This window comes from Schistocerca nitens, chromosome 4, assembly GCF_023898315.1.
Source record: "Schistocerca nitens isolate TAMUIC-IGC-003100 chromosome 4, iqSchNite1.1, whole genome shotgun sequence".
In the NCBI taxonomy this organism is placed as follows: domain Eukaryota; kingdom Metazoa; phylum Arthropoda; class Insecta; order Orthoptera; family Acrididae; genus Schistocerca; species Schistocerca nitens.
Genome location: NC_064617.1, coordinates 217,968,372 through 217,985,266, shown reverse-complemented (window position 1 = coordinate 217,985,266; position 16,895 = coordinate 217,968,372). Strand labels below are relative to the sequence as shown.

Sequence of the window (16,895 nt, the reverse complement as noted above, 5' to 3'; positions counted from 1 at the left end):
GTCAACAACTGCTCACGATAGCAAAACATACATAGTTACAACGACAAATTGCAGTCAGTCACTTCCCATGACCTATGCAGCTCAAATACAACTGACAATACCGAAAAAAGTTGAAATCGAATACTTCCCTCTAAGATACATAAATCGACCACAAGTGCCGATACCAAAACATCAACCACCAACACATGCAGTAAATAACACAGCCCCAACAACACACAAAAACCCCACTGAAAGTCTTAACACGCGAACAATAGACTTAAAAAAAAAGAGAGACTACTTCCATAAAAATGTTCTGGCACTACACACTAACCCCCAACTCGCATATTCTACTTGAATATGCCGCATTTCACTATCTACATCAAAAGCCTAAAAAGTTGCAGAAACTTAATGATGGACAACATGTCATCCCCCATTTCAGCCCACAGACATGCTTTATTAAACTTAGAAGCCATATCCATACCTAACAAAAGAAGCCACAAATTGAATTAAACGACTTACCATGCGATGATACTAAACTATCAGTTTAATAAGTCACAGTTGCAAAATACTAACGCGAATTCTTTACAGACGAATAGAAAAACTGGTAGAAGCCGACCTCGGCGAAGATCAGTTTGGATTCCGCAGAAATGATGGAACACATGAGGCAATACTGACCCTACGACTTATCTTAGAAAATAGATTAAGGAAAGGCAAACCTACATTTCTAGCATTTGTAGACTTAGAGAAAGCTTTTGACAATGTTGACTGGAATACTCTCTTTCAAATTCTAAAGGTGGCAGGGGTAAAACACAGGGAGCGAAAGGCTATTTACAATTTGTACAGAAACCAAATGGCAGTTATAAGAGTCGAGGGGCATGAAAGGGAAGCAGCGGTTGGGAAGTGAGTGAGACAGGGTTGTAGCCTGTCCCCGATGTTATTCAATCTGTATATTGGTTGGTTGGTTTAAGGATTAAAGGGACCAAACTGCAGAGGTCATCGGTCCCTTTTTCCAAAATACTAAAAGTACCCACAGAGAATAAAAAATGTTCAACAGAATAGGAGACAAACGACACAGAACAAAAGAAACATAGACAGGGACCAGACAAAACGAAATAAAATCACACGGAGTGTGACGGTGGTTGACCGACCATAGGAACAAAAAAAAGGGAAAAGCTAACCACCGAAAACACATTAAAAACTTAGTTTAAAACCGTAGGCTGAAGGCCAGAATCGACACAAAACAATAAAATAAAACAGAAACACTCAGATTAAAGAATAAAAACTCCCTGCCCTAATAAAACGTAAAACTAAGGCAGCCATAACAGGGTCATCAGATAAAAGGGCAGGGAGCGTATCAGGCAGTGCAAATGTCTGCCTGACCACAGCTAAAAGGGGGCAGGCCAACAAAATGTGGGCCACTGTCAAAGCCGCCCCGCAGCGACATACAGGAGGGTCCTCCCGGCGCAGTAAATAACTGTGTGTTAGCCGGGAGTGGCCAATGCGGAGCCGACAAAGGACGACTGAGTCCCTGCGGTTGGCTCGCATGGATGACCGCCACACAGTCGTCGTCTCCTTAATGGCACGGAGTTTATTGGGCGTGATTCGATCGTGCCATTCAGCGTCCCAAAGCGCAAAAACTTTTCGGCGGAGGACTGCCCGCAAATCAGTCTCTGGGAGGCCAACATCCAGAGACGGTTGTCTCGTGGCCTCTTTCGCCAGGCGGTCAACATGTTCATTGCCCGGGATACCGACATGACCGGGGGTCCACACAAAGACCACAGAGCGGCCGCAACGCGCAAGAGTATGCAGGGACTCATGGATAGCCATCACCAGACGAGAACGAGGAAAACACTGGTCAAGAGCTCGTAAATCACTCAGGGAATCGCTACAGATAACGAAGGACTCACCTGAGCAGGAGCGGATATACTCTAGGGCTTGAAAGATGGCAACTAGCTCAGCAGTGTAAACGCTGCAGCCAGCCGCCAAGGACCGTTGTTCGGAATGGTCCCCTAGAGTTAGCGCATACCCGACACGACCAGCAACCATCGAACCGTCGGTGTAAACAATTCCAGAGCCCTGATATGTGGCCAGGATGGAATAAAAGCGGCGGCGGAAGGCCTCTGGAGGGACCGAGTCCTTCGAGCCCTGTGCCAAGTCGAGCCGAAGGCAAGGGCGAGGAACACACCACGGGGGTGTACGCAGAGGCGCCTGGAAAGGAGGTGGAACAGGGAAAAACCCAAGCCCGCAGAGAAGCTCCTTGACGCATACAGCGATCGGACAACCCGACCGGGGCCCGACGGTCTGGCAGATGGACGACTGACTGCGGGAACAGGACACGGTAATTTGGATGCCCGGGCAAGCTTAGAACATGGGCAGCATAAGCAGCCAGTAATTGTTGGCATAGTAACCGCAGTGGAGGGACACCTGCCTCAATAAGGATGCTGTCCACAGGGCTGGTGCGGAAGGCACCAGTGGCAAGTCGGATCCCGCTGTGTAGTATTGGGTCCAGCACCCGCAACGCAGAGGGGGATGCTGAGCCATAAGCCAGGCTCCCATAATCCAGACGGGACTGGATTAACGCCTGGTAGAGCCGCAACAGGGTAAATCGGTCGGCGCCCCAGCGGGTGTGGCTCTAGCATCTCAGAGCGTTTAGATGCCGCCAACACGCCTGTTTAAGCTGCCGGATATGAGGCAGCCAAGTCAACCGGGCATCGAAAACCACCCCCAAAAACCTGTGTGATTCCACCACTGAAAGAAGTTCGCCGGCAAGATAAAGCCGCGGCTCCGGGTGGACAGTGCGTCGACGGTAGAAATGCATTACGCAGGTCTTGGCTGCCGAAAACTGGAACCCATGAGCTACAGCCCAAGACTGCGCCTTGCGGATAGCACCATGCAGCTGACGTTCAACAGCTGCAATGCCAGTAGAGCTGTAATAAAGGCAGAAGTAGTCAGCATACAGGGAAGCAGAGACAGAATTTCCCACGGCCGCAGCGAGCCCGTTAATGGCTATTAAAAACAGGCAGACACTTAAAACAGAACCCTGTGGCACACCGTTCTCCTGGACGTGGGTGGAACTATATGAGGCTGCGACTTGCAGGCGGAAGGTACGATACGACAGAAAATTTCTGATAAAGATCGGCAGAGGGCCCCGAAGACCCCATCCATGAAGCGTAGAAAGGATGTGATGACGCCATGTCGTATCGTACGCCTTCTGCATGTCGAAAAAGACAGCGACCAGGTGCTGACGGCGGGCAAAGGCAGTACGGATGGCCGACTCCAGGCTCACCAGATTGTCGGCGGCGGAGCGGCCTTTATGGAACCCACCCTGAGATGGTGCCAGAAGGCCCCGAGACTCCAATACCCAAGTCAAGCGCCGGCTCACCATCCGTTCGAGAAGCTTGCAAAGAACATTGGTGAGGCTAATGGGGCGGTAGCTGTCCACCTCCAAAGGGTTCTTGCCTGGTTTCAGAATGGGGATAATGATACTTGCCCGCCACTGCGACGGAAACTCACCCTCGACCCAAATACGGTTGTAAAGGTCGAGGAGCCGTCGCTGGCAATCCACTGAGAGGTGTTTCAGCATCTGGCAGTGGATGCTATCTGGTCCAGGAGCGGTATCAGGACAAGCGGCAAGGGCACTGCGGAATTCCCACTCACTGAATGGAACATTGTACGATTCTGGATGGTGGGTGCGAAACGAAAGGCTCCGATGTTCCATCCGCTCTTTAATGGAGCGGAAGGCCTGAGGGTAATTCGCAGAAGCGGAACTCATAGCAAAATGCTCTGCTAAGTGGTTTGCAATGACGTCGGAGTCAGTACAAACTGCTCCATTCAGTGAGAGCGCAGGGACGCTGACAGGTGGCCGATAGCCGTAGACGCGTCGAATCTTGGCCCAGACCTGCGATGGAGTGACATGGAGGCCAATGGTGGACACGTACCGCTCCCAGCACTCCTGCTTGCTTTGGCGGATAAGGCGGCGGGCCCGCACACGCAGCCGTTTGAAAGTGATCAGGTGTTCAATGCAGGGATGTCGCTTGTGATGCTGTAGCACCCGCCGGCGATCTGTAATCGCTGCAGCGATCTCAGGCGACCACCAAGGCAAAGTCCGCCGCCGAGGGGACCCAGAGGAGTGGGGAATGGCAGATTCGGCGGCAGTAACGATGCCGGTGGTGACCGATTGAACCACTGCATCAATGTCGTCATTAGAGAAAGGCTCAAGAGCGGCAGTGGAGGAGAACAAGTCCCAGTCAGCCTTATTCATAGCCCATCTGCTAGGGTGCCCAGAAGAGTGACGCTGTGGTAGTGACAGAAAGATCGGAAAGTGGTCACTACCACACAGGTCGTCATGCACACTCCATTGGACAGACGGTAAGAGGCTAGGGCTACAGATTGAAAGGTCAATGGCGGAGTATGTGCCATGTGCCACACTGAAGTGTGTGAAGGCACCATCATTTCAAATCGAGAGATCGAGCTGCGACAATAAATGCTCAACGATGGTGCCTCGATCTGTTGCCACTGACCCACCCCACAGAGGGTTATGGGCGTTGAAGTCGCTCAATAGCAAGAAAGGTGGCGGCAATTGGGCTATCAGCGCAGCCAGGACATGCTGCGAGACATCACCATCCGGTGGAAGGTAAAGACTGCAGACGGTAACAGCCTGTGGCGTCCACACCCGAACAGCGACAGCCTCTAAAGGTGTTTGGAGAGGGACAGACTCGCTGTGCAGAGTGTGAAGGACATCGAGGCAGACGCCACCAGACGCCCTTTCATATGCTGCCCGGTTCTTATAATAACCCCGATAGCCACGGAGGGCGGGGGTTCGCATTGCTGGAAACCAAGTTTCCTGAAGAGCAATGCAGAAGAAAGGGTGAAGGCTGATAAGTTGTTGGAGCTCAGCTAGATGGTGGAAAAAACCGCCGCAGTTCCACTGGAGGATGATATTGTCCATGGCTGAGAAAGGCGGGAAAGGACTGGGAAGGCAATTTACACCGCTTGTTCACTCACTGCCACCGATTCAGTACCCGTACAAGAGGCATCCATGGCGTCTGAGGGACCAGCGAGATCAAGGTCCTCAGCGGACGCTAGAATCTCGACTTCATCCTCAGACGCAGAGCGCGAAAGGTGCGGTGGGGTTGGTGCCACCGCAAGTTCTTTGGCCTTAGAGGTCTTTCTCTTGGACTTCTCTCGCTGAACTTTGGGTTTCACTGGCTGGGAAGGCTTCACCGATTCAGTCTCCGGGACAGAGGAGGATCGTGAAGCCCTACGCCTGGCCGCTGGTGAGGACTTATGCCACTGTCGGCCGTCATCCTTCCCGCTGGTGGAACCCTGGGAAGGGAGGGTCCCAAGGGAACTCTTACGGGCGAGAGTAGCCGAAGAAGTTAGACGCTTCTCCGGCTGAGAAGCGGGGACGGACGTCCCCGACGGGTGGGAGAAGGTTGCTCCTGAGGTAGGTGGTGCAGGAGCAACCGGTTGGGTAGAGCCCCCCACGGGCAAGGGGGCAGTAGGAGTCTTACTGCTTATCGAGCTGGCTGGAAGTCTCGAAACTGATGGGGCTAGCACAGTTGTTGTAGCAGCTGCGTAAGAAGATGTCATTCTCACAGGATGGAGTCTGTCATATTTCCTTTTGGCCTCAGTATAGGTCAGCCGGTCCAAGGTCTTATATTCCATGATTTTGCGCTCTTTCTGAAAGACTTTGCAGTCAGGCGAGCAAGGGGAATGATGCTCTCCGCAGTTGACACAGATGGGAGGCGGGGCACATGGAGTATCAGGATGAGATGGGCGTCCACAATCTCGACATGTGAGGCTAGAAGTACAGCGAGAGGACATATGCCCGAACTTCCAGCACTTAAAGCACCGCATCGGGGGAGGGATGTAGGGCTTGACATCACAACGGTAGACCATCACCTAGACCTTCTCCGGTAATGTATCACCCTCGAAGGCCAAGATGAAGGCACCGGTAGCAACCTGATTGTCCTTCGGACCCCGATGAACGCGCCGGACGAAATGAACACCTCTACGCTCTAAGTTGGCGCGCAGCTCGTTGTCATACTGCAAAAGTAGGTCCCTATGGAAAATAACTCCCTGGACCATATTTAAACTCTTATGTGGTGTAATGGTAACGTGAACATCCCCCAACTTGTCACAAGCAAGTAACCTGCGTGACTGGGCGGAGGATGCCGTTTGTATCAGTACTGACCCAGAGCGCATTTTGGACAAGCCCTCCACCTCCCCAAACTTGTCCTCTAAATGCTCGACGAAGAACTGAGGCTTTGTGGATAGAAAAGACTCCCCATCAGCTCTCGTGCAGACTAAGAATCGGGGCGAATAACTATTACCTCCATCCTGAGACTTACGCTCCTCCCACGGCGTGGCCAGAGAGGAGAACGTTTTCGGATCGTACTTTTGAGCATTAAATTGAGCCCGAGAACGCTTAGAGACTGCTGGCGGCTGGCCGCCAGCGAGAGATGATGTACCACACTTCATTGCGGGTCATCCGCCCTGACGCCACCTACTCCGACCAAGGGCCCTCCCCACGGGTGCCACCCAGCCGCAGCAATAGCCACCTGGCAGGATGTCCATTGCTGGGAGTCCCGATGCCCCAGGGAGACGGGCATCTACTCCTTGGCATACGTGGGGAGTTAACGGCGCAGGCATCAGTAGAGCGATCCCTGTGTTGTCAGGGGGCTACAACCAAGAGGGTACATGGCGGCCCCACCACAACGGACTGGCTACCGTGCTGGATCTTAGGTGCAAAAATGTCCAAAGTCGTTGTCGCAGTTAATAGCAACACTGCAGAATGCAGCGTGGTAATCGCACCCAGTGACGTATCCCCGCCCAAGAGACGGAAAACGAGCGGGACACCATTGCAACGACGAAAAAGTTGGCTAAAGGTCTCAATGCACGACGGATACAGTGCACCATGTAAGGCGCCCTTCCCCAATTGGCTCGCTCTTCGGAATAATTTAGAAAGATGGAGGTCAAACCCGAGAGGGGACCATCACATAAGGCCGAAACATTTGAGACTCCTTTTAGTCGCCTCTTACGACAGGCAGGAATACCGCGGGCCTATTCTTATCCCCGAACCCGCAGGGGGGGAATCTGTATATTGAGCAAGCAATAAAGGAAACAAAAGAAAAATTTGGAGTAGGAATTAAAGTCCATGGAGAAGAAATAAAAACGTTGAGGTTCGCCGATGACATTGTAATTCTCTCAGAGACAGCAAAGGACTTGGAAGAGCAATTGAACGGAATGGACAGTGTCTTGAAAGGAGGATATAAGATGAACATCAACAAAAGCAAAACGAGGATAATGGAATGTAGTCGAATTAAGTCGGGTGATGCTGAGGGAATTAGATTAGGAAATGAGACACTTAAAGTAGTAAAGGAGTTTTGCTATTTGGGGAACAAAATAACTGATGATGATCGAAGTAGAGAGGATATAAAATGTAGACTGGCAATGGCAAGGAAAGCGTTTCTGAAGAAGAGAAATTTGTTAACATCGAGTATTGATTTAAGTGTCAGGAAGTCGATTCTGACAGTATTTGTATGGAGTGTAGCCATGTATGGAAGTGAAACATGGACGATAAATAGTTTGGACAAGAAGAGAATAGAAGCTTTTGAAATGTGGTGCTACAGAAGAATGCTGAAGATTAGATGGGTAGATCACGTGACTGATGAGGAGGTATTGAATAGAATTGGGGAGAAGAGGAGTTTGTGGCACAGCTTGACAAGAAGAAGGGACCGGTTGGTAGGACATGTTCTGAGGCATCAAGGGATTGCAAATTTAGCATTGGAGGGCAGCGTGGAGGGTAAAAATCGTAGAGGGAGACCAAGAGATGAATACACTAAGCAGATTCAGAAGGATGTGGGTTGCAGTAAATACTGGGAGATGAAGAAGCTTGCACAGAATAGAATAGCTTGGAAAGCTGCATCACAAACCAGTCTCAGGACTGAAAACAACAACAACAACAACAACAACAACAACAACAACCACCATGCGACAAACAGCAAATCAATAACATCAAACGACATTGCAATAACATAAACACAACGGAAACTTAATTCTTAACTCACTGAAACTAATTCCGTTCTTCTATAACAGTCAAGACCAATAAATGCACACTTCAAGTACAGACACCCAAATGAACCCAATACACCACCAGAGGACACCACCAACCGCAACAAGAAGACATCTACAAACACAACACACTCAAACTAAATGCCCTTATGTCATGGGTCAAAGCCGACGGGTGGGATCGGATGCCTCCGTTGACCTTGTGTCCTTTAAACGTGTTATTCAGTGCCTCCTGTGTATGGCAAGTAGCAGTGTATCCTATTTAATTTTTGCTAATACAGTCTACTGCCAAATATAGGGACAATGCTGTCTCATCCAGTAGCATTTAGAGAATGATTTAGAACTTTGTCCCAAATTGTGTCAATCAAGATTCCATTGACTGAGGGAGCAGTAGGGCCAGCAGTACTGATTGAAGAAGTCCTCACTATGTCCCCCAATATTGTAAACTGCTTAAATACTTCAGCAGGCAATGTTGTGATTATTTGTGTGGTGTCATTGGAAGTGTCTGATTCCACCCGTCTGCTTTGATTTTTAATGTAATGGTCGTGTTGTGTGTGACATCACTGAGGCACAGTGTTTTTGAGATGGTTCATACTTGTAGTTATTGTGTTGTGGTATTTGGTGGCGCACTCGTGTGGTGGATGTTGAGATTTGGAGTTTTTTGTGTTAAACCTGGTATTCGGTAATTTGATTGTGAGTAATCATTGTGTGAACTTGTTCTCAGAAGAATGTGCTTTGTTGCTAGTGAGTTATTTTGATTTAATGGCTCCACGGTTTATGCATTTGGGCTTTTGTATTAAGTATGTTTGTGGCGTGTGTGTTCCATGGAACAAAATGTAATAACTTGGTGGTGGTAGTGGTGTTTTACATGTATGTCACATTTGTGGTGAAAGGATGAAGTTTACCACATTCCTGCCCTCTAGTATCAGGGACTTACACATAGGGATATGTCACCATGATAATATTTTGGAGAGAGATTTGGCGTGGAACCTGGTTCAAGAAATCTAGGTGAGCCGTGAGGGAAATTTGGCATTACAGAAGCGGCTGAATCCACCCGTCTGCTTTGACTCATGACGTCATCAATATGGCGGAAACAGCTACTTCCAGCGTATACAAAATGACAACAATAACGTCACTACATATACATTCCAATAAACGCAAACAAAAATTAAATTGACACAATAACATCTCACACCAAAAATAAAATGAAACTAATGGAGCAACCACGGAAAATTGGGGGTTTAAGGCTGAATGTACAACAATAAAAGAACACCACACCATCCCAAAATAAATAAATAAATAAATTTATAGCATTCCGCTACACCAACAAAACCATATAAATTGGACACTTCTCTTGACCTATATAGGTCAATCGCCCCTACCAATACCAAAAATCAACACCTACAACCCCAAAAAGTGGTATTGGAGATTTCCCTAGCCCTATATAGTTCAACCGCAGCTATCGATACCAAAAAACCAACACCTACAACTCCGAAAAGTGGAACTGAAATCCCAACAACTCAAAAACCCAAATACCCCATATTCACTATATCAATTAAAACACAACCGACCAACTGTGAATATACAACACACAAAATATCACAATTACTATAAAATAAAACCAAAACAAAAATTACTTACCTACAAAAGCCTCTGGCAATACCACCTTGGCTGGCCACCACATGCCCCCCCTGCCCCTCCCTCCCCTCCCCCCACAGAAATGTACACTCACACTGACAATGCCACATACACGTATCCTGGGCCTGAGCTGCCGGAAGTCTTGTCAGCCTCATGTTGTTGCCACAAACGTGACAGCTAACACATTCAGCAATAAGACTTAATATCTGCAGAAATTGTTTGACAGACATCATACCATCATCATGTGTTTATCATCATCCATCTCATGAACTGCACTGTCATACCCATACCTAACAAAAAAAAAAAAAGCTTTTTAAAAAAATTAGACTTCTTTCCACACAGCAAACACCACACTAACCAGACCTAACAAATATGCCAAACACCTAAACAAAAAAATCCTTAATAACTCATTGGAAGCACTTCCATAACCTACATTACTACCTAAACTCAAAACCATGTTAGCACGATGACAATCTAAACTCAAATGAACCCAATACCACATGGTAAACTCAGCACGTGTACATCCACCACCAGAGGGCACCATCAAATACAACAACACGAGATCTACAAACCCACCCAACTCAAAAACTCTGCACCTTAGTGATGTCACACACCTCAACACTCTTACGTCACGGGTCAAAGGAGACTGATGGAATTGGACGTTTTTTGTTATCAGTCCTCTTGAATCTTTTATGCACATGAGACTGATGCAACTGGAGTGAAAGCAAGAAGTGTGTTTGGTTGATACTGTTTTTGTAGGGAGGTGGCTAATCTAGGTTTACTTGTTGGTGGCTTTGATTACTAAATAATTTTCTTTTTGTTTTGATGTTAGTGCATATTTTTACATTTTGTTTGTTATGCATTTATAGTTTATGTTTGTATTTTCATTGGTCTAATGAAACTGTGGGTTTTGGATTTTCGATTTGCGTCAGAGGTCTCGGTATCACTGACTGTGTTTGAGCTACATAGGTTACGTGAAAATTGTGGTACTGGGGTTTTTGACATATTTGGGTTCTAAGTGTTGAGGGCTTCATTTTAACTTTATAGGTCTACTGAAGTTAGCAATACCATGTTTTGGAGCAGCTTGTGTTGGTTTTTTGGTACTGAGGGCTTCTTTTCAGCTATATAGGAAGAGTGAAATTTGCAAAACCTCATTTTCTAGTTTTTTTTTTTTGTTTTGTTTTTGGTTTTGAGGGATTCCTTTGAGCTAAACCATAAAGTGAAATCTGCGACTGCTGTGGTTTTTTTGTGTTTGTGATGTTATGTCACATTTTGAGAATTTTTCCATGTTTGATTCTGTGGATAATGTTTAGTTTTGGGTGTTATTGTTTTTCATATTGTTGTAGGCTATATTAAGATTGGCCCAGCCATAAAGCCCTACTCCCCTTGTTGTTTTTATATTTGGTGATGTGTATATATAGTGATGTTAAGGTTGAGGATGTCCACCACGTTGAAGATGTCATGGGTTAAAGCAGATGGGTGGAATCTGACTTTTCCATAATGACTTCTGTGTGTTGTAAGGAGTGTTGACATTGGTTTTGTTGCCTCATTTGTGTGTGTGTGTGTGTGTGTGTGTGTGTGTGTGTGTGTGTGTGTGTGTGTGTGTGTGTGTCATAAATCACCAGAAATTTGGCAACTTCAATGTGAATAACATGCTTAGAATATAAAAAGATGTTGAAATGTAACAGTCTTCAAGCCATCTACTGTACTCCATTTGTATTAAGTTAACCCAAACATGCAAAGGTCTCCGTCAGTGTATCAATGATTTATTTACTTTTTTTAATTATGTCCCAAAGAAATATCTTCTGCCAGTTTCAACAATATAAGTAACAGTGCTACAAATTTTTCAGGTCAAGGGAAGTGTCCGATTCCAATTTTTGTTGTTTTAGGTGTTGGTTTTGTTGTATCGATAGTTGCGGTGTGATTATAATTTTTGGAGTAGTTAGTTTTTATTTTGTGGTATCGACAATTGCACTTGAGCCATGTAGGTGAAGGGAAGTGACCGATTCCTGTTGATACTATAAGTGTAGTGGAACTTGGGAATTTTGTGGTGTTTTTATGTCGTCGTTTTGTGTGGTTTGGGATCGTGGTGTGTGTCTGTATGTGTTTATATTTAGTTTGTCCTCACCTAAAAAAATTCCAAATTTCCCGCACTGGTCACATTAGTTTGATTATATTTTTGGAGAGAGATGTGTGTGTTGGTTTTATATGTATTTTCGTGTTTGTTGTCGCTTATATAATGATGTCATAGGTGCCATTTTGGAAATGTTAAAAATGGTCATTTCCGCCATATTGGTGACGTCTTTGGTCAAAGCAGAAAAGTGGAATCGGATGCTTCTGTAGACTAAGTTATTAAACAAAGCTGAGTCTACTTTTAAATATGCCTGTCTGCTGAACAGTGCCTCCTCTATGTGCTGAGTAGCAATCTATACTATTCCATTTTTGCTATCCATCCTGGATTTTCCACCGATTAGGCCACACCATTTGTTGCTTCACAACATAGAACCAGCAATGCAGTGAGTTATACATTTCAGACCCTATGGCAAATTAATCCTAGCAACAAAATGAATTTTACTTCCTCTATTCCTAGTATAAACTGCTCCTATCATGTATTTTGCCAACAATCTAAAGAAGGTCAATCTGTATGCTGTAGTTGTATACTATATTATTACTTTGAAAACATGATACATACTTTTTTGTACTGTGCTCTCCATGTTTATGTTTCCTCTTCCTGTGCTTGCTGGTATGTATATGCTCATTTTTCCCATTCTGCAATTCATCTGTTTCTCCTGCTTCATCTACAATGTGATTGCGTCTCTTCTTCCTCCTTTTCAGTTTAACGCGTTCTCCAACTTCAATCAAAACACTGTTAGATTCACTATCACCGGCATCCAGAGGCTGCATTACATTTTCCAAAACGACTAATGGCGAAAGTGTTACGGTGGAAGACTTATTTTTTTCAATTCCTAATTGAACATCACAAAAACTTTCATTAAACCACACTTTAGAATTATTTCTACTTGATTCCACAGGTAGATCTTCAGCAGAAGTTCCTGAACTGTGAACACTTTTTCCTTCTGGCTCTACATTTTCTGTGACCACATGAATATTGTCTGAAGTACTTGCTTTAACTTCATCACTTACTGAAACACTTGAACCTTCAAAGTCTGAGGCAGATTTATCAAAACTTTCATCTATGCTATCACTTTTGTCTTTCTTATATTTTCTATCTGAAGGAACCTTTTGTCCACTATCAATATTTTCAAGGTTATTCCTTGCACTTCTGCGTACATGCAATTTGATTGGAGCATTCTGGGTTCGAGGGCTTCTGCGTAGTGCTCCTGAGCTAGTAGGTTGCCATTCTCCATCACTGATGTCTTGTGTAACAGAGCTGGTGCTGAAATATAAAAAGAAACCATATGTGTGTAACATATTTCACATGCAAGGATTCATAAGAAAATTAATTTCAATAAGAACTAATGAATGTGAATAGTCACAAAATGTACAACACAGATAAAAAAACTGCATCCCATAAAATGGTTTCCCCCCACAGAGCAGAATTTGAAGTTTTTGTTTTCAGTCACATTTTGTCTCTTCTGATGTAATCTCTCAAGTTAGTAAAACTGCACATACATCTCAACTTTAAAAAAAAAAAAAAAAAAAAAGTTCAAATGGCTCTGAGCACTATGGGACTTAACATCACAGGTCATCAGTCCCCTAGAACTTAGAAATACTTAAACCTAACTAACGTTAAGGATATCACACACATTCATGCCTGAGGCAGGATTCGAACCTGCGACCGTAGCAGTCACGCGGTTCCAGACTGTAGCGCCTAGAACCACTCGGCCACCCGGGCCGGCATCATCTCAACTTTATTTTTTTTTTCTTTGCTTGGGTTGAATCTCTCATTATAAGCATGCTCTGACATTTACTTATCTGTGTCTCAAACCACATTGCAAACTAAAAAGCAAACACCATTTCCATTATTAACAGCTGTTATACAAAGAGCAATATTCTTAGCAATGTCAAGGATATGACTAAATGTGACCAGTTGCTAGTCAAATTCTCAGACAACACTGACAAAGTATTCTACAAATTACCATCAAACTTATATTAAAAATAAAGAAAAAATCCTTAACTGCAAAATCTATTTCCAAAGTAGTTCTTGTAAAGGCATTTGTATTGAGATTTGTTAATCATTATCAAATTACTGCAACAATTAGAGAAAGTTTTCATACTAGTGAATTAATGTCTGCAACTAGTGGTCTATTAGTTAGCTTCACTGCCTCTAGGTCACTGTGTCCTGGGTTCAATTCCTGGCCAAATCAGAAATTTTCTTCATTCGGGGACTAGATGTCTGTGTTGTCCTAAACATTTCATACCACCACCACCACCACCACCACCACCACAAAACATGCAAGTCACCGAATTGGAATGAAATAGAAAGACTTGTACCAGGCAGCCAAACAACTCCAGATGGTGTCTCCCAGTTAATAATGCCATATGATCATGTCAATGTTCAAGGGTATTCTATATTCAGGTGACCAGCACATACACTATACAGTGTGCTATGTTACTAAAGTAGCTGCAATGAAGTTTTGAAATTATTCATTATAACTGTTTTACCCCAACTTGTTTAGTCAAGCAAGGGCACTGACAATGATGCAAAGCAAAATTCCAACTGTTCACTTCTTTTCCACCATAAGCTACTCAAATATGTTTTATTCCATGTAATAGTATGTGCCTACAAACCAGTGTATTTCACAGTGCTGTTCATAAGTCTCAAAACATTTCTTACACAACAGAACTTGCAACCAGATGTGATGACGTACTGCTCAAGTAGCCTATGATAAATAGCTGTTTGGTGGTGGTGGTGGTGGTGGTGGCGACGAAGTTTGCTTCATGGTACCCAACGACATAATTATCAGGAGCCTTGCAGAATGTGAAGTAAATGCTTAGTGACACAGTATTTCCTCATAAACAATCTTCTAGGAACAATAGCCCATGGGCACATGTAGTTGTTCTCTTCAGTCCGAAGACTGACTTGATGCAGCTCTCCGCACTGATTTATCCTGAGCAAGTATTTTCAACACCTAATAACTACTGCACTTACAACCATTCGACCTTCAGGTGTATCTATCAATCAACTACTTCTTTTAACCAAGTTTTGCCATGCATTTCACTTTTCCTCAATTTGATTCAGTATCACCTTATAAGTTCCCCAATCTACCCATCTAATCTTCAGCATTCTTCTATGGCACCTAATTTCAAATGTTTCTACCCTCTTCTGGTCTGAACTGTTTATTGTCTATGTCTCACTTCTGTACAAGACTGTGCTCCAAACAAATACCTTTACAAATGACTCACTAACACTTAAATTTATATTAGATGTTAACAAATTCCTCTTTTTTCTGAAACGGTTTTCTTGCTATAGCCCCACTGCAGTTTACATACTCTGTACTACAGCCACTATCAGTTATTTTGCTGCCCAAACAGCACAACTCAGCTACTTACATAGTGGTCACATATTAGGAACTTTAAAGACTCTGACAATAAAACACAAACAGTGGTTGGTTATGAATATATTAAAATGGATAGTAGAAATCATATGTGGGAGTGTGCATGTCTCTGTACATGTCTATGCCTTTTCCTCACAGTTGAAACTATAAGGAGCAAATGAAAATGAGACAGATGGAAAAATGAACTAAACTTAAATTACTTCAAAAGTAATCACCCTAACTGTAAATACATTTATTTCATTGTGTGACAAGACATGGAAAAATGTTAGTGGCTGTCTATGGAACCATGACTGTATACAGGTGTGCACCTCTTCATCCAAAGCAAACTGATAACCAATAATATCTGTTTTCAGGGCTCTAAAAGTATGGAAATCACACAATACAGGTCAGGACCGTATGGAGGATGTGTAAGGGCTTCCCAGTGAAACTTCTGCAGCATACAAAGTCTCTTAGAAAAGTATCTTACCTCTGGCCTCAAAAAAAACCCTGGCTTACCTGGAATGTCTGAAGCCTAATCAACCTCAAAGCAGTTGTTCCCTTGGGATTCCACTGTCTCCACACACTTCTCCCGGTGGTGTCACATTGTTGGAAGCATGCCAAAAAAGCCTCTTTCAGAATGGAGTTTAGATTGGCTGTCGTTGCTGCCATAATGTCCTCCCTTGTCTGAAATTGCATTCCTTTCAATGGCCTCCTGAGTTTGAGGAACAGGCAGATGTTGCTTGGGGCCATATCGCAAGAGTCAGGAGCCTGCTGAAGCACAGGACTCTAGTTTTCTTTTGCCAAAAAAGTCTTAATCATGTGTAAGGAATATGCTGGAGCATTGTTGTGATGGAGGCACCAATTTCCTTTTGACCGAAAGTCCAGTCTCTTGCGCCCCACAGCATCACATAGGCGATGGAGGACATCCGTGCAGCACTCTCTGGTGAATGACCCTGTGGTGCAAACTCATGCTGTACTATACCATGGGAGTCAAAGAAAGAAGTCATCATCACTTTGACGTTGCTGCGCACTTGGCGGGCCTTCTTTGGTCTTTGTGACGAGTAAGGTTTCCACTGTGACAACTGGCATTTGGTTTTGAGGTTGTACCTGTACACCCACGACTCATCACAGGGTGTTCATGAAGTCAGGGTTACTGTTTGTCGAGTCCAGCATGTCCTGTGAGACTTCATCACGAAGTAACTTTTGCTCTGTCGTTGGCAGCTTAGGCACGAGTTCACCGACACTCTCTTCATGGCCAAATCTTCAGTCACAATGGAAGTGCATGAAAGTTCAAGGACAGCTCAAACAAGCACGCTAGATTCAAATCGATCAGGTGTTTAAAAAAAAAAAAGCAGGAGGGGGGGGGGGGTGTTGGGTACTTTCCTAACAGACCTCTTAGTCTAAACATGTGGACCTGCCAACATGTTGTCACGGCCGTTTCAAGTACGCTGCCTAGACATTTAACTGACAGCGTCTAGCTTCAGTTGCCAGAGACTGGTTGGCCGAAAGCCGACTTTCTGACAGTTTTTTTGTGCCCATCTGCGACTCGGCACCTTCGCTATATGGTGAGTAGCAACTATCCTTTTAATAACATTGAAACATGACACTGCACTATTCATGCATCCATTACAATCACCTACACTCTACAAATACACATATGACATTACACATATCAGCAAGGAAAGGGGACAATGTGGACAGAACAAG

General features: G+C 44.7%; 1 protein-coding gene across 1 annotated transcript in view; it reads right to left on the bottom strand.

The window, feature by feature from the left end:
* Positions 1–16,895, bottom strand: part of LOC126251391 (uncharacterized) — a 144,977-nt gene that overhangs the window by 122,171 nt on the left and 5,911 nt on the right. Inside the window, exon 3 of the mRNA XM_049951785.1 lies at positions 12,383–13,087. Coding sequence (XP_049807742.1) covers positions 12,383–13,087 — 705 coding nt within the window. The remainder of the gene's footprint in view (positions 1–12,382; positions 13,088–16,895) is intronic.